The sequence below is a fragment of the Pararge aegeria genome, chromosome 12 (genome assembly GCF_905163445.1).
Source record: "Pararge aegeria chromosome 12, ilParAegt1.1, whole genome shotgun sequence".
Lineage (NCBI taxonomy): Eukaryota > Metazoa > Arthropoda > Insecta > Lepidoptera > Nymphalidae > Pararge > Pararge aegeria.
Window position 1 is genome coordinate 17224676 of NC_053191.1, and position 17159 is coordinate 17241834.

Here is a 17159-nt window from a genome sequence, read left to right on the forward strand (position 1 = left end):
AGTATTTTACTAAAGATAACTCTTAACATGTCCACTAAAACATTTACTTATAATTGTTTATGTGTGTAAATATTGCAAAGATGGTTTAGTCTTTAGTTAATTACCTAAACTGACAGATTATAAATTCCACGGGAAACCTGAAATTCCTGGCTATTGATATATGGTATTTTCCTCGACATGTAAGGAGACTACGACCTTCTCCAGTATGCCAGTTACATATAATTTATTTTAACTCTTTTTTTCATCTTCCTTAGATTGAATTTTCAAAAAAGTTAATTCTCTATTTGTGTTTGTAAATCGAATACCAAATTTTTTATCAACGTTAGGGAAGGAATTTCAAAAAGTCCTTCCTTACGTACCTCTTCAGGAGTCAAGGAATATTACATTCGAATTTCAAATCTAGACCTACTTATATAAGCTGTGGGATGTCTTACAGACAGTCAAAACACTGTTTTTTATTATTTATCTTATTTAGGAATGTTTTTTTAATCGTTAGCTAATCTAATCACAACATATGCAATTTTCTAGACTATTAGGTACCGATACGTTGAGTATCGACATTTATACATCAGCTAAAGATTATTTGACGATTATTAATTCAGCCCTTATGACCGGTTCACACGAGTCGTTGCAACGACGTTCTATATAGAAAAATACAAAGGACCGGAGGTGGGGAGTGCTCTACGTTGTAACTGTGCGGCGACGCAATGCCCGCGTGATCGCAAATGCTTCAAAATTTTAACGGAACGTTGACGCAACGCACAGTGTGTCCCGGTCGCTATAGCCATAGATTTTCCACCAAAGGCTACCAGTGGTTCGTTTAGATTAATCTTTCTGTAATGGTGCCAATTCTGTTGTACATCATCCTCACTTCAACCGACTGGCGTCCACTGGACATAGGTCTTGTAGAGAGTTTCCAGCGACTCGTTCGATGTCTTGTGTCACGGGGTTCTGGTGCGGGGTCGTCATTCCAGCACCTTGGGACGACCCCAAAGATCATCGGTTCGCCGAGCTATGTGCCCTGCTCATTGCCACCAGATTCGTGGCTCGCTGATCTATGTTGGTCACTCTAGTTCTGCTATGGATATATCCACAGAAAACAAGGCCAGAATTGCAATCAGAGTGTCAGACCCTTTAATGACTTTAGTCAAAAGGTTTGTGTACAACCGAATTGGGGCCAATGTAAACTTTTTCTTAATTGTTGCTGGTTTAAAATCAGTAGCATTTTTGTAACTTTTTAAGTTAACAAAATTCGGCAGAATACCCCCTTTAAGATCCCACTGAACCTATTATATAAGGTGAATTGTACGTAAAAATGCACATTGCGGAATCGGGATGGATGCCACAGTTGTACTTCGATTCTTAGTATGATAAATAATTACCATAAATGACATCAGTGGTGTGTAACACATTTTTCCATTTTGAAGTTAAACACGCCAGCAGGGTTTTGGCAAAATATATTTTTTCTTCACGGAGAAAGGACAAAATGTTTACGTAAAACGGGCAAATTTCTCCTTATACCTGTTGCCTTGCTTTGGCTTGAGGACAAGTAAGTTTTATCTCTTGTACGTAAAATATGTAACTCGGGGGATACAATTTGGTATGCCTTCTGCCTATACCTACTAGTCCTGCGTTTGTTAACTTTAAAACTTTGACGGATTCTAATATAATTGCCTGTACACAGGGCGACATTTTAAATCGATAAGTTATACGCGAAATGGGATATTCTGACGGTGGTGATATGGTTCCACAGATACGTCAATACATCCGAGACTCGCTTTGGTTGCGTCTGACACAACTGCGACTCAAAATGTGGCCATGTGTAAGCTCTTTAATAAATTAATTCTCTTTATTTATTACCATTTATGTGATATACCTATTATGAGTTTTTTTTTTTTTTAATATTATTTGGGGTTTTATATTTTATTAATTAATGAATAAAATAGAAAATAGATGATATTAAAATTCTATGTATAAACGATTGGATACTTGGTTCCTGTATTAAGAAAACATACCTACACATTGAAATCAGAAGGAAGATAATTGGATGTATGTTTGTATATTTATAAGGAATCGGGAATTAGCATGACTGTTAGCGATAATATTTGAAAAGTTGCGGAATGCCTTAGTACCGAACGCATTGAGGGTTTTTGATTACTCTATATCAAAGTGCGGATTTAAGCTAAAAGCTGAAGATAACGAATTGTAGACTATGATCGAATTGCTATTACTATAATTTATTCCGTTTTCGTCTATTATTTAATCAACATTTTAAATTTTTCATTTCACATAACAGCATAAATATTTTTTTCAAGTGGCGTTATTTCGGTGATGCGTTTCCAATTGAGTTTGCTATGTGTAAAAAGACTATGTAGAATGTATGTGTTTCCGTTTGTATGTACAATTAGTTGTGAAACATATCAAACATTCGAAGGAGTGTTTGTAAATTCTTAGTACCAGTACGATGTCGCGTAGAAACTAATGAGCAATATCAGGTAGCCCTTTATCATCTTAGACTGCATCACCACTGTATTTTATAGAAGTTGAGCTTTTTTATGTGAAAAAAGAAGTAGTACTTCTTCCACCAAGTGAGATTGCATGAGATTGTCAAGGGCTAATTGGAAATTCGTAGAGGAATAAAAAGAGAGTACGTAAAAAAAATTTTATTCAAGTTATAATAAACAATGGTTAAATATTGGTGTTTTAATAAAGTCATATGACTTTTCCCGAATATTTTTTTTCCTCTCCGAAAATCACCATTCACCCACTCAGATTAGACACCGTTCAAGTTTTGGAAAAATGTACAAAAACATTGCAGTAACTGAGGAGTGCGGTTTAAAGAAGTGCAAAAAACTGGCATCTCAAGATGACAACCGTCTTCACGTACAGAGGTACACCGATACATTCCTAGCCTGTTTGTATTTATGACATAACGTTTTATTGTTTATTTAAAAAAAAAATATAATCTTATGGTTTTCAATTAATTATTTTCATACATAAGTCATGATTTCTATATTGTTTTTTATTTATAATTTATTTATTTTTGCTATGAGCCAAAACATATACTGAAGTGAAAGCATAAACATAAAAAAAAAAAAACTACTATTGGGAGTCATGTAGGTTTTCTATTCATTAAAAGTCATTTTCTCTCTCTTCATTTAACAGTTTCTCAATAAATTTTAATTATTTTATAGTCGACCTATAGTCAAGTTTAGTCCAAACTTTTTTTTTAACTTTGTCAAACAAGTTTTAGAAAAAAAAACAACTATGAATTGCAGAACAAATTAAGGTTTTGGTTTTAATATAACTGCCATACTTCCTAATAAGTGTTTTCGCCACCATCATAGACTACATTATCACTTACCACCATGTGAGATTGCATTCAAGGGTCACCTTATATTAAAAAAAAAGTTCTCTTATAACATGAGGTCTCACTGAGTATGGACCCTTTCACTGGTCAATAATATCGAGGGAGGGTACAAATACGTTGGTTGCCGTTTTACCATTTCATTTATACTGTTGTCACATCCGCCATATTGGATTTATGATGACGTCGCAATTCATCTTTATCCCTATCCCTACTAATATTATAAATGTGAATGTAAGTTTGTTACGCTTTCACGCAAAGATTACTAAACCGATCCTCATGAAACTTTGTACACATATTCTTGGAAGTGTTAGAAGTAATATAGGATACTATTTATCCCGACATTAAGCTCGCTTCCTTTGCGAGAGGGGATGAAAGTGTTTGACGATTTTACACCATAACTCCGACAAATTATAACCGATTTAAATAATTATTTTTGTACTATAGAGGTTATAATATGTGTTAAATTTTGCCCAAACTTTGTGTAGATCTGATGAATGTGGTTGGAGATAGAGGACAGAACTCCTCAGCGGACAGCAGCAAACCCCTCATTTAAGGCTTAGCGATACTGAATACTTTAATTTTTTTTAGAACTACAACCAAAATGTATGCCACATCAAAAAACAAAATCAAACGCAGACGAAGTCGCGGGCAACAGCTAGTATGTTCATAGCAAGACTCCAAGGTAAAATTCACTTGAATGCATGTTTTGGTTCATCCGTAGATGTGCAATAGCTTATTATCGGCTCAACTATTTGAGCTAGAACTAGAGGGTTCGGTTATAGCAAACAGTTTTTATAAGAAATAAAATAAATGAATATTTAATATTTTTTATTTCGTCGTTTTATTTACATTGTTGTAACATCTGTTGCTGTGGATATATATTATATGGTTATATGGTTTGCATTTGTTACAGAGAAATTAAAATAAATTGTTACTAATGGATATACACATAATATTAATTTTAAAATAGAGTTTAGCCCGAATTATGGTCCCTGTTAAAGTAATGATAAGGGAACGACTATAGTCATCCTATCCTAACTAATTACAGATACGAAATGAATGTTTGTTTGTTTGTCCTTCCTCTACGCCCCAATTAACCAATCAACTTGGTTTTTGGCAAAGAATTAGTTGAAAAGACGGGGAGTAACATAGGCTACTATTTATTTTAGGAAAATAAACGGTTTCTAAGGGCTTTGGAAAAGAGCGCGATAATCGCGGCGGAAGAGAACACAGGCAACAGCTGGTTTTTTTTACATTTCTTTCAAATCCCACTGTATTCATCATCCCACATGTAGGGGTTGTCATCATTTTGTTTGAATGCCACTGTCCCTGTTGAGGAGGACGGATAACGGGGACTACATGTTTACAACGGAATAATGTTGACACTGGTTAGTATTAAAAAAGACATTGCATTGTCTTTTTCATCACGTCGTATCGAATGCGTGTGCTTTGATCGTTAGGTGAACCTAATGACCTAACCTATGATAGTAGTGTGCTTATGCTAGTGTGAACACTAGCATAAGCACACTACTATCATAGTTGACTATTACCTGGCCTCCAAATTTCGCTCTATTGTTCACTATGGGGTGATCATGTTTGTATCAGTCACAGTTCACTTTGAAACAAATCCGATTTTTTTGTAAAACTTTTAATTATCTACTCTATTATTTCTACCTACATACTATATGTAATGAATATAATATGACACGTACCTAATTGTATAAAGAGGTGTTAAAATGGAAAAAAAAGTTACATTACGCAGTAAACTACGATGTTTCAACTTCAATCTTCTCGCAGAAGCTGATTGTCTACATAAAGATGCTGAAACCTTACTATATTTAGGTAAGCTAAAAATTGTAAGGTTTCCTCTCCTCAAACCATATGACAAATGTTCGTATTTGCGTCGGCCTGAGTGTGATGACATGCGCAGGCGCAGGCTCCGAGCTTTGTTCGGTTTGCTCGTCGTTTATGATTGCTCTGGAAAAATAAATCAAAGGTAAGTTCTAAAACCCCACCTTTTGGCTGGAATCGTGTAAATAAAAGCACCTAAATCGGTTGAGAATTAAGTGCAGGTATAACCCGCGCCAACAAGAGTAGATTTATAAAAGATCGGCCGTCAGTCATGATACTAAGTAGGTACTAATATTCGTTATATCATGTAGGTTTTTTAATACATGCGTTCTAATGAGAACCTCCTCCTTTGAAGGATGTGTTAATGGAATTAAATTTCTTCTCTTGACGATCGTAATGAAATGTGTTAGTGGTGATCATACCGTTTACTTCTCCGACTATATCTATATTCTGGTTTGTCTTCTTCTTCGTTCTCCATTTCCTCTTCTAGCGACCCTTGTTCTTCTTGAGAGCCTTCAGTGTAATCTCTACGTCTTTTGTTACGGGGTGTTACCGGTCTCGCTCCATCTTCCCTTCCTGTAGTTAGTACGTGTCTTTCCTGTGTTGGTTCTATTTTCTCAGGATAATATTTCCTACTCTTGTGACTCACTTCTGCTCTTTCTTCATCTAATCTGCTATTGGTAATAAAGAACGGTATCCCTATAGATGGTCCTTTTCTCCTTTTATGCTTACTTCTTCTAGAAGTTGTTTCAGAGCTGTCGTCGTTAGCCCTTCCGCTCTTTCTGCGTTTTCTGGAATGCTCGGTATCCATTTCTGAACTTCTTAGATGCGGTTTGAATGCAGTTTTGCGGGGTTTGCTCCGATAGCTTTTGTAGTACATATCGTACATTGATTTGGTAATTCCATCGTCAGTATCATCTTGATATAGGTCTGAAATATTAAGCAATTCTTTCATTTCATTAAAAACAATGAATAGATTTTAATGTATTTCATAGAGATGAATCGGATCTGATAAAAGAATAAGACTCTTATTCATTTTTAAAAACAAAGTAGATATAATTTAAATATTCATAACCTACGCTCGTTAGCTACTTTTCAAGAACTTTGTTTGTCTATATAAGTGATAAAAGTTACCTGCATCATCGTAGTCTTTGAAAATTTTCGGTCTATTTATCCTCTTTTTCGAAGAGTGTTTCTTTATGTTCGACGAAACGTCCTCCTCCGACGAAGGGATGTCCTCACTTTTGTTTAAATCGACGAATAAATTCGACGGGTTCATTTTAACAGACAAAAAACTAAGTTTCGGTGTCGTTGTGTGGTGTCGAGATCTGTTTTTGAATATCTTCGGTCTTGAAGTGATATTTTCGAAGTCAATAACGGTGTCGCTTCTACTCCACTTTGTATTTTTTATTTGTGGTTCTCCATCGATATTTTTATTTATTTCTTGTTTGCCTTTGGTCGTATTCTTTACGTCTGTAATATTATCTGTGATATTAATTGATCGTTTTCTTCTACTTTCAAATTCGTGGGTACTTTTGATTTTGTAAGGTTTATCGTATCGTCTATTTGTATGTCTGTATACTTTCTTTCGGGTATAGTCATCTTCGTCTGAATGAAGTGCTGAAAGAAATAAAATATCAGTCTACACAGTCAGTATAAGGTTGGACATAATCGAATTTCGTTACGAAAACATATTCGAACTCAATGGGTTAGCTACAGTAGAGATTGCAATAAATAACGTGTAGGATGAAAACCGAAATATTACTTCACAGGCTTTAGGAGATACATTATTTACTGTCTCTGAGACTTATCCGTATAACCGAAACGCTAATAGCGTTTGTGTACACCACTTCTATAGTTTTTATTGAAAGAAAAATAACAAAACATGCAAAATTAAAATCAATTGACTCCTGATTAATCAAAATTAATCAGAATTAATTTTGATTTATTAGTTACTTACGCGTTGATCAATTAGCTTAAGTACTATGCGCGTGTCGGTTGTTTATCTTCAATAGGGTTGTCATAAGTAAACACTTAGAATGTTTTGAATCGGTTTGTATGGAAAAATAAATATGTTTCTTTTGTTTTGAAATTTTTACAAGGTGATTCCTTATGCACCCCTAAATAGTATTTCGTTATTCACGTTACACGTTGTATATACCTACCAATAGGAAGTTACAATTAGTTTTACCCGATTCTTTAATGTCCATTGGCTTCGTAACTTTGATTTCATCGGGATAGTCAGGATTGTCTTCAGGAAAAATTCCATCGTCGCCTCCAGAATAGACATATCTGAAAATGTTTCATAGAAACATGCGTTACTGCGGCTGTCCTTGTTGCCATAATTAGCTACAATTATTTGTTTATTATTTATAACTAAATTCGTCAACTTAAGAGTAAAAAAGAGTTCCAAACGCACCCTCGTCTAAGCAGAGGCCCGCAACAAACTTAGCAGGTTGTTTTTTCTTCTGTTATTATCTTTAAAGTACCTTTATAAAAATATATGTGTTGTGTGTATGTGTATGTACTTTTGATCTATTTGTGTAAACAAGTTTATGTATTCGCATGTAAGTAAGTATTTTAAAAATGTGTACCACCAGCAGTCTATTCTCCTCTTCTTTTTTTTCTTAATTCGAAGGTTGCCTGGCAGAGATCGCTATTAGGCGATAAGGCCGCCTCTTGTATTCTACTTTTTTCCTTATATTTCTGTTTTTATTATATAGAAATAAAGAGTTAAATAAATAAATCTCACATTGTTATTCAAGAGCAACCTGGTTAATGTAATAATGTATACCTAAGCTATTTTATCTTTGACGTAGTCCATTAAACTATAATAGGACTTTTCTATGAGCTTACGTTTAATACAAAATTTGAACCAACCTGGTGCTCCAGTCCATCTGTCTAGCATCCTCGAGCCATTGATTGGCAGCGAGCGTAGTTTCTCTGACCATCATTATCTTAAACTGAATGAATATTTTACGCAACTCCACGGTGATGTGTGATGATTTGTTTATCTCATCTTGCACTTGGGACTCTTGTTTGCGTGGATCTGTGGTTAGTGACGATATTAATGAGGTTATGGATTTCTGGTAGAATTAGAATTAATCTGCAATTAGCGCAAAATAACCAAAGCCGTAAATAATAATAATGTTCGGGTAGATTTTTTTATTTATTTATTTTGCGGAAACATACAGTACTATAATTATATAATAGGTGATACATGTTTATAATACTTTAACCTTCCTAGTTTTCTATGTTAGTTTGGTACTCATATATAAATTAACCTACAAATTAATAAGTGGTGTATATTATTTTGAATTATGAAAATACTTATGACTTAATAATTCATTCATTTATTCATTGTAAAGTAAACATCTCCTGAGGATGCTCCGGTTTCGGAGCGAAACGTACGTAGAGGGTACATTGCCGAAGATCTGTTTGGTATGGAGTATAAGGATTGAAGAAATTATAAATTACACCATACTCGCGCGAAGTATAGCAAATTAAGATTAATTTTCATAATATATAATGGAATTCTGCAAAGTAAAGCCTGCTTCTATCCAATAGAATTTTGAATGTTTTATGATACCAAATGTAATGAGTAGGGTCCCATTTAAATATAACGTAAGCAGATTTATTACAATTATTTATTCCTCCCTTCCCCTTTTCAGCAAAAGTAAGCAAAGCTTATACCCCCTCTCCCCCTAACTTACATAAACATTGGTATATGATTTTTTCTTTTAATGTACCCACTCATGCTCTAATATGAAGCAAAAACTACTGCTGGCGTAATAATCATCATCTAAACAAAGACCTCCCTATAGTGCTTTTGTATTACTTGAATGCGAACGCTAGTCCTTCTTTCACTCATACTCGTTAAATTAATTAATTTAGCCATTGTAACAAAATATCAATAGCCGTTAGTTTTCCAAAAAAGAAAACCAATTTTAATAGAAGTGCACAAATATCTTGATCGACGGAAGTGCACGAAAAATTATGATTAGTGAACAGCAAAAGTGTCCTTATTTACAAACGATTACCACGTGTCTTCTCTAATGTGTTTTCAAGTCTCAACAGAACTGAGCCAGCCTTCCATGGCTCCAACGTCAAGATATGAATATGACGCGGCAGCCCGTGAAGACGGAGGCCTGAGAACTGGAATTAAAAAAAAAACATGCTGCAAAATTGAACTGTCAAATCTAGTTCAATTTTCGTTTTTTAAGCTGTGCTCTCATCGATGCCCTATGAATACTATTTCACCCGATTTCTTCCTCAAACCTCTGGCGTAACTTCCGTGCTGGCTTCATTCCTTACAAACACATACTACCCTAACACATGTTGTTTTTTTTTCTCTGTAAGTTAGCCCTTGACGGCAATCTCACCTGGTGGTAAGTATAAGATGATGGTAACGGGCTAACCCGTCAGGGGTATTTCAGTCATATAAAACCCATGTTACAACAGAACTGCCCGTTTCCTCTTAACCAAGATATCTCCTTAATCGGATGCCTAGTGATTTAGGTGATTCCGAGAGAAAAAACCGTTTCACGAACTCTTACGTGATGTCTAACGATGTTAGGCACCGGTTTAAGGTACGACACCGATTCAGGCTTTTTTTCTCTAGGCATCATCCATCCGATTTAAGCGTTTCCTACTATTAGTGAAAACGGATAAAAGTATAAGTTTTACTTTACCCTCTTGTTCCTGACATTCTGCCACTTCCTGCGACTGATCTTCTCACCGGGGGTCATGAACAGCCAGGGTTCGTACGTCCATTTCCGTGACATCTGTGTTGCCCTCTCGGGAAATGTTTGATCATCAACTGAATGAGAAGTTATTTATATTAAAAAATTCTACCGAATTTAATAACCTCTTCCTTTTTTGAAAGACGGTTATCAAATTCTTTAGTATTTTTTTTAATTTATGATTGTTTCCAACTGTGTGTCAGTGTTGTCAACTTCGTCATTCATACAGATTTGAAAAAATATTTTTTCGTTTTAAACGGTATCTTTTCATGTGGTCTAGGTATATAATGTATATATTTCTATAATGAGCAATTTTAAATTTTTACACAAAAAAGTCGTTTTATTTACAAATTGTTTTTATAAAAGGTTTACCGTCTTGCTTGAAATTCCTGAAGAAGATTCTGTGTTTGCCCTTAACGACCAAACCCACCCCGAAAGCCTCTTCGTTTAACGACTCTTCTAAACCAAAACCATCATCCGTTAGTAGTCTTCTGTGAATCTGAAAATTCGGTATCTATAAATACAAAATTTACTAAAAGATTAGATATTATGAAAAGCATGAATAGGTTGGATATTAAGCTTAAGTTGATAAATTTATTGCTAAACGAACTTAACCTCTATTGAACATATTCAGAGGCACTAATGAGGTAGGAGGGGCTTAGAAAGATGAGGTATGAAAGGGTAAGAAAGGTGTAAAAGGCGAAGGCGCGAACGTCGAACCGAGCTGAGTTAGGGGGCACCCTCGGGTCAACATCCCCCACTTCCCCCCCGATGTCGTCCAGCCCTGGTGCTCTTCTCATGGCAACCCCTACGGGTAGGGGAAAATGGGGAAAATAAAACTACTACAGCCTGTCCATACCATCTTAGACAGCATCATCACTTTCGCCATGTGAGATTATTATAAATATATTAACTAATGGCGCAGGTTGTACTCACCATAAGTTCGACCTCCCCCTCATTATAAGAAGTCCCCCCCTGGACCCTGTCTGTGAGCACGCACAGATCCACGCTGCTGTTCCAGGACTGTAGGCAGATGCGCGAGCTCACCGGGTAGAAGCATGCCGGCAGATGCTTCTTCTGCTGCTGACCTTTAACGATTTACTTACCTTACTCACCAGGTAAAGTTCAAAAACTGTAACTAACTTTGAAGTTTAAACTCACTAGGTACTGAACAGTCATTTTATATAATTTATGTGAAACATCTATATATAGACAAATATATAAACATTAGGGTGGCGCAAAAAAAACTACTATTTTTTTTTTTTGAGTCTCGGATGAAAAAATGTTAGTTTTTGATGTTTTAAGAGCCCTGTCCAAAGGACAGCTCAAAAAAAAATTTTTAAGAGGTCACTCCAAATTTTTTTAAATTTCGAAAAACGTCGAAAATCGATTTTTTTTTTTTTTTTTTTTTTCTCGTTACGGTATAATTTTATAGACCAAAAAAAAATAAGTTTCTGAAAGTTTCAGTTAAAAATTTTAATTTTGAAAGGTCGCTCAACAAATACTGTTAAAATGTTGTAGTTGATCAAATAAAATAATAAAATTAGAAAAAAATTGTGTTTTTTTTGTTATCCTTGATTTTTTAGTTCATCTCGTGGTGTATTTTTATAGATTATTGTACTAAATAAAGGAAAAAAAATGGCCGGAATTTTAATTTTAATATTAAAAGGTCACTCGAAAATATCTAAAGTCATTTACTAATAAATTAAAAAAAATTATGAGCGACCTTTCAAAATTAAAATTTTTAACTGAAACTTTCAGAAACTTATTTTTTTTTGGTCTATAAAATTATACCGTAACGAGAAAAAAAATTAAAAAAAAAAAAAAATTCGATTTTCGACGATTTTCGAAATTTGACGAAAAAAAATTTTGAGTGACCTCTTAAAAATTTTTTTTTGAGCTGTCCTTTGGAGAGGGCTCTTAAAACATCAAAAACTAACATTTTTTCATCCGAGACTCAAAAAAAAAAAATAGTCGTTTTTTTTGCGCCACCCTAATAAACATATATTAAGCTTACAGATAAGTCCTATTATAGTATAAAGGACTACGTAATCGATAAAAAAGCTCGGGTGTGAATTATTGCTCTAATAAGCTGTTCTAATAATTTAAATGACAAAAAAAAAACCACCCGGCTAAGTTTGCTGTGTACTTCTATATAAATATACGAATATGGCTATCGCCATCATCTCACTACCGTGTACTTCTCATGTAATGTACGCATCAAAAGTGGGCCTACTTGAATAAAGATATTTTTCACTTTGATTTTGACTTTGACGAGGGGAGGGTAAACCTGATTGTTGGCGATACATGCCGTGACGACTTATCGTCACGCTATATGTACCAACTATACATGGTCGATGTTTAGTGTATACAGTATTATTTACTACGTTACATATGTACGGATAGCCTGTTTAACTTAAAAAATATTTTTAACAATAAAATGAACTTAACAATGAAAGTCTTCAGCCTCCTACAAAGAAAGCAAAATCACACTATGGTTGTAATGCGTTATCATTTCAGTATGCCACATCTGACTCCTGTTGTAATCTATTCTATTATGCCTAACTTAAACAAAACAGTTTCGATGTTTCACATTGGCCTAACGTGACGGCTCACACCCATCCTTAGAGGAATTATCAATTTTATAAATTTGAAATGCATATAAAAAAATCGGAACCGACAGGGTTTGAACCTGCGACTCTCTTGCAATCGCGGCGACTCTCTGGCAAACGTTTAAGGTCAATACAGGCTCCTACTTACTTGTAGATTCGTTCCAGCAACTTCTCTTCATCATTTGCCTAGAGTTGGAGTCTGTGAAGAACCCGCCGTTGTTGCTGATATTGGTCTTGAATATAGACACCACCTCTTTACCAAGATCCGTCCTAATAAATAGATAATAATATTTCGATTGGTAAGTACATAAACATTGTAATATTTAAAATTTGGGAGATTAAAGGGCTAACCTGTGGCGGAATAAAAAAAACTATGAATGAATGAATGAATTTACTTTTATTGTACACCACATAAACATATAGTATAATTATAAATAAAAATTTAACAAAAAGTATACAATGTGGCGGCCTTATCGCTACATAGCGATCTCTTCCAGGCAACCAAAGGCGTTAAACACAGCTGAAGAAGAGAGGTAGGTGGTGCATTTAAATAAACATGCATATATACCTATATAATATATACATATAATAATTTTACAATAAAATATATAGATACTGATAATAATTAATATATACCCATATAATTAATATCAATAATACGTAAATATATACAAACCCCAAATAAAACAGAAGGGAATAGGCATGTTAAAGTTCCGAAGATTCAGACAAAAAATGATCTTTAACAAGTTTCTTAAAAATGGTAATAGACCGTGCCTCTCGGATTTCAAGAGGCAGGCATTCCAAAGCCTAACAGCCTGAATAGTGAAAGATCGGTGGAAGAAGAATTATGTGAAGGCACCCTTAAGATCAGTTTCCTTGAAGTACGGAGAACTGCACCTGGGTTACCAACGAATTCAAATTATTCCTTTAAATAAGGTGGAGAAGAAGGGAAAAACAACACACAGTAGAGAATAGAAAGAATGTGCAAATTCCGGCGAATAGGTAACTATTGTATGAAGAAGAGTTTTTTTTTGTAAAACAGAGTTATAGGCACCATTGATAATAATAATTGAATTGATTGGTTAGTATTTTTTTTATAATCGTGTGCTCTGAACAGTTGCGGCGTATATATCAAATAGAGGAAAACGAAAAGCATTTAATGGTCTGTCGGGTCAGCTAGTATAGAATATTTTTAAAATTCAAAAAATTCAAAGTGCATTTATTTCAAACAGGCCTAGTTTATAAGCACTTTTGAATCGTCGAGTCAGTCTGTTTGTAATGACTCTACCACCGGTTCGGAAGGCAGAATCCACTGAGAAGAGCCGGCAAGAAACTCAGCAGATTGTTTTTTTCCAACATCATATTAAAGTTTAACAATCTTTAGAATTTTTCTGCTTTGTGAGAGATGAGAGCGGAGTAGCCTGCTTCCAAGCGGCCTTTCAAGCAGGAATTCTTTAATCGTGTCGTAACCGCGATTGGTTAAATGTGTTTTAATATATTGTTGAAACTTATGTGTAATACTACATTAGGATTTCTGAACTTTTCTCGGACGATATGCATGATAATTACTTATGTTTTGTTTAATATATATTTTATTATTATAAATATATTGCGAGGCTACTGTATAACATTGACGTCCTTATTCCTTACCCAATAGGAACAGGTCCTACAATCCATTCGATTTCAACAAACTCCTCTCCGCGGTACAACCGAATGATTTGCGTCACCCAGTCGCTAAAACGCTGTCTGATCTCCTTGACTAGCGACCCCCGGATGCTGTGGTAGGAAGCTTTTTCAGCCACCTGCTCGGGAATATAAAAATGAGAATTTTTCAGCTTTATTTCCTCAATCTGGACACTGAAACATCGTCTCAAACTTTTCGTTTGTGTGTTGCATGTCGCGTGACGGTCGTCCGCGGAGAAGGGATGAAGTGACAATGAAGTTGTTCAATGAAATATTATTCCGAATTTTTTTATTTAAATGTCTATAATGTGAAAAAATGTTTCACTTTTACCATGGTTACATAAAACTACGTAATCCTTTTTTTTACTTAAGTTTCATTAATATAAAGCGGTGCTCTAGCTCTGCCTAGGTACCGTCCAAACGTCACGTCTGGCTTCACGAAAGATTAGTGCTGGGTCTTCAATAACCACAATAAACATGTGGAGTGGAGACCCTTTTAGAATTACATCATACTTGTCATTGTTTATATCTTTAGTCTTTGTTGAAGTATATTTTTATTTTTGTCTATCATCGTCCTCATCACATAAATCCATTACCGGCCCACTACAGAGCACGGGTGTCCTCCCACAGTGAGAAGGGGTTTAGGCCGTAGTCCACCACTCTGGTCCAGTGCGGATTGGTGGACACACCTTTGAGACCATTATGTGGGACTCTCAGGCATGCAGGTTTCCTTACGATGTTTTCCTTCGCCGTTGAAGATATTTTAGAGGTGCGTGTGCTGGGATTCGAACTCTACCCCCCGAAAGTGAAGTCGAGCTCCTACCCAATCAGCGCTATCACCGCTTTATATTTTTGTGTACACCCAAATAACAATAACAAAAAAAAACACATCGCCATCTAGCCCCAAAGTAAGTATTTACGAATAATATACGTAAATACTTAAAATATACAAATGAACACCCAGACACTGAAAAACGTTCATGTTCATCACACAAACATTTTCGAACCCTCAGCCCTGACACAGAAAGCAGGTTCGCTGCACACTGCACCAATTGACTGTCTACATTCTTTCCTTCTTTCGGCAAGTAGAATCTATTACTGGTTTTAATTCATACGCACAGGCGTGGGTCTCTCCTGGTCTGGCCTGAAGCTGTAAGCGCCGGACTGCAAGCCCTGCTGGCTCTGGCTGTAATAGTAGTAGTTCTGCGATATCAGCACCTTCGCGCCGTCGGTATGCTGGATGGACTCCAGCAGACCAGTCGTCTTGTCCACTGACACCTTTATGTACTGGAAAGTTGGAAATTGACATAGATTTATGTAATAAAGGACTTAAAACGAGGATATTTTCCTTTGTCCATGCCAAGTTACCACCTAACAGCCAAGGTCAAACCGTTTAACGTTCCGGTAGTTAGAGACTAACTATTCAAAATTCAAAATTCATTTATTTCAAGTAGGCCTAATATAAGCACTTTTGAAACGTCAAGTATTATAAATAAATAAATAATTATCTACTGCGATCTAGTACCAAAGTAAGCGTAGCTTGTGTAATGGGTACTAAGATAACTGATGAATAACTTTATAAATAATAACATTACATCAACATTTTCCAGTTGTGGGAATCGTACTCACGGCCATTGACTCAGAAAGCAGGATCACTGCCCACTGTACCAGTCAACTGTCCATTATTAACTATTGATTACTATTTACCTTCTAGATAATATTTTATTGCACACTGCCTTTCCAAGAAGGGTATAAAGTGAGCGGTATGAGAGATGAAAGTTAATTTATGGCATAGTATCCTTTTCCATAAAAAATACTCAAGATATGTAAATAGATCTCAAGATATGTAAATAAATTGGCACTATCGGTGAGTTTATACTTAAACCTCATAGCATCACCAAAAGTGCATGCTTTGTTTCCGAAACCGTCCGCCCTTAAAATCCTCCAGTTCAAAAATAAAATGGATCCAGAAATATTGTTGTAGGGCCCAAGTTTACCGGCATAGCTCTACCTAACTATCAGCGAACCAATGGAGGTTAAGGTCTCAAGGTGCTGGAGTGGCAACAATGTACCAAAAAATCCCTGCTGTGCGGGAGCCATGGTAATACGCTCGATCGTAACAATAGGTAGATCTTCCTGCGAGCGGGTGTTCGTGCTCGGGGACCGAAGTCCGAGTCTTTGGAAGTTGTATATATGGTCAATTTTTGTGATCACGTTTCACAATTTCGTTATTAGGATCGTTGTAGCGTCTTCTAGTTTGGTAATGTGAAGACCGAAAAAGTATTCCCATCACCCCTATCCATCAGTAGACGTCCATTTGTGGAAATAATAATGATTGTGAAGTGTGTCTAAAATCTCTGATTGATTTGACGATTTTCATCAATCTTGGAATGTTACGTTACTAATTTAATACGTTAATAATTTCTGGCGTCAGTGGTAAATTTATCAAAAGGTAATATGAGTGGCGTGTGATGGCGGCAGATCAGAATGCAGTTGTCACCACAACTGCTCTTTTCGCGCATGTCGTGCGAGACAACTAGGGGAATATAACGGAGGACGGAAGGAAGAACAGCAGCGTTCTCCGAGCTACTACCACCAACCCGTCTGCCCAGCGTGGTAAATATGGGCAGACCCTCCTATTGGGGAAGGTCTTTAGTCCAGTGGACTGTGATAGGCTATTAGAGTGAGGTCAATTTTAACAAAGTTCTCACCTCGTTCGAGATATAGGACGTCTCGTGTTCCGCATCGGGATTCTGTTTAGATTTTTTCACCAGCTGACCTTCCGCCTGCACAATAGATAATAACAGTTGACACACAATAAAGATGCGAAAAAAAACGATACGTGTAGAAAAAAGGGCGTTTTTGTATTTTGCACCTTGGAGCCGGTTAGTCACAGATCTG

General features: G+C 35.7%; 1 protein-coding gene across 1 annotated transcript in view; it reads right to left on the reverse strand.

Annotated features, from left to right (window-relative positions):
• Window positions 1–5217: 5217 nt before the first annotated feature.
• The window catches only part of LOC120627951 (lysosomal alpha-mannosidase-like), a 32288-nt gene continuing 20346 nt past the window's right edge, over window positions 5218–17159 (reverse strand). Inside the window, exons 15-27 of the mRNA XM_039896081.1 lie at window positions 16970–17044; window positions 15378–15545; window positions 14226–14377; window positions 12724–12845; window positions 10900–11051; window positions 10336–10462; window positions 9913–10040; window positions 9262–9376; window positions 8102–8270; window positions 7413–7513; window positions 6356–6841; window positions 5644–6151; window positions 5218–5347 (exon numbers count right to left, since the gene is read on the reverse strand). Coding sequence (XP_039752015.1) covers window positions 5218–5347; window positions 5644–6151; window positions 6356–6841; window positions 7413–7513; window positions 8102–8270; window positions 9262–9376; window positions 9913–10040; window positions 10336–10462; window positions 10900–11051; window positions 12724–12845; window positions 14226–14377; window positions 15378–15545; window positions 16970–17044 — 2433 coding nt within the window. The remainder of the gene's footprint in view (window positions 5348–5643; window positions 6152–6355; window positions 6842–7412; window positions 7514–8101; window positions 8271–9261; window positions 9377–9912; window positions 10041–10335; window positions 10463–10899; window positions 11052–12723; window positions 12846–14225; window positions 14378–15377; window positions 15546–16969; window positions 17045–17159) is intronic.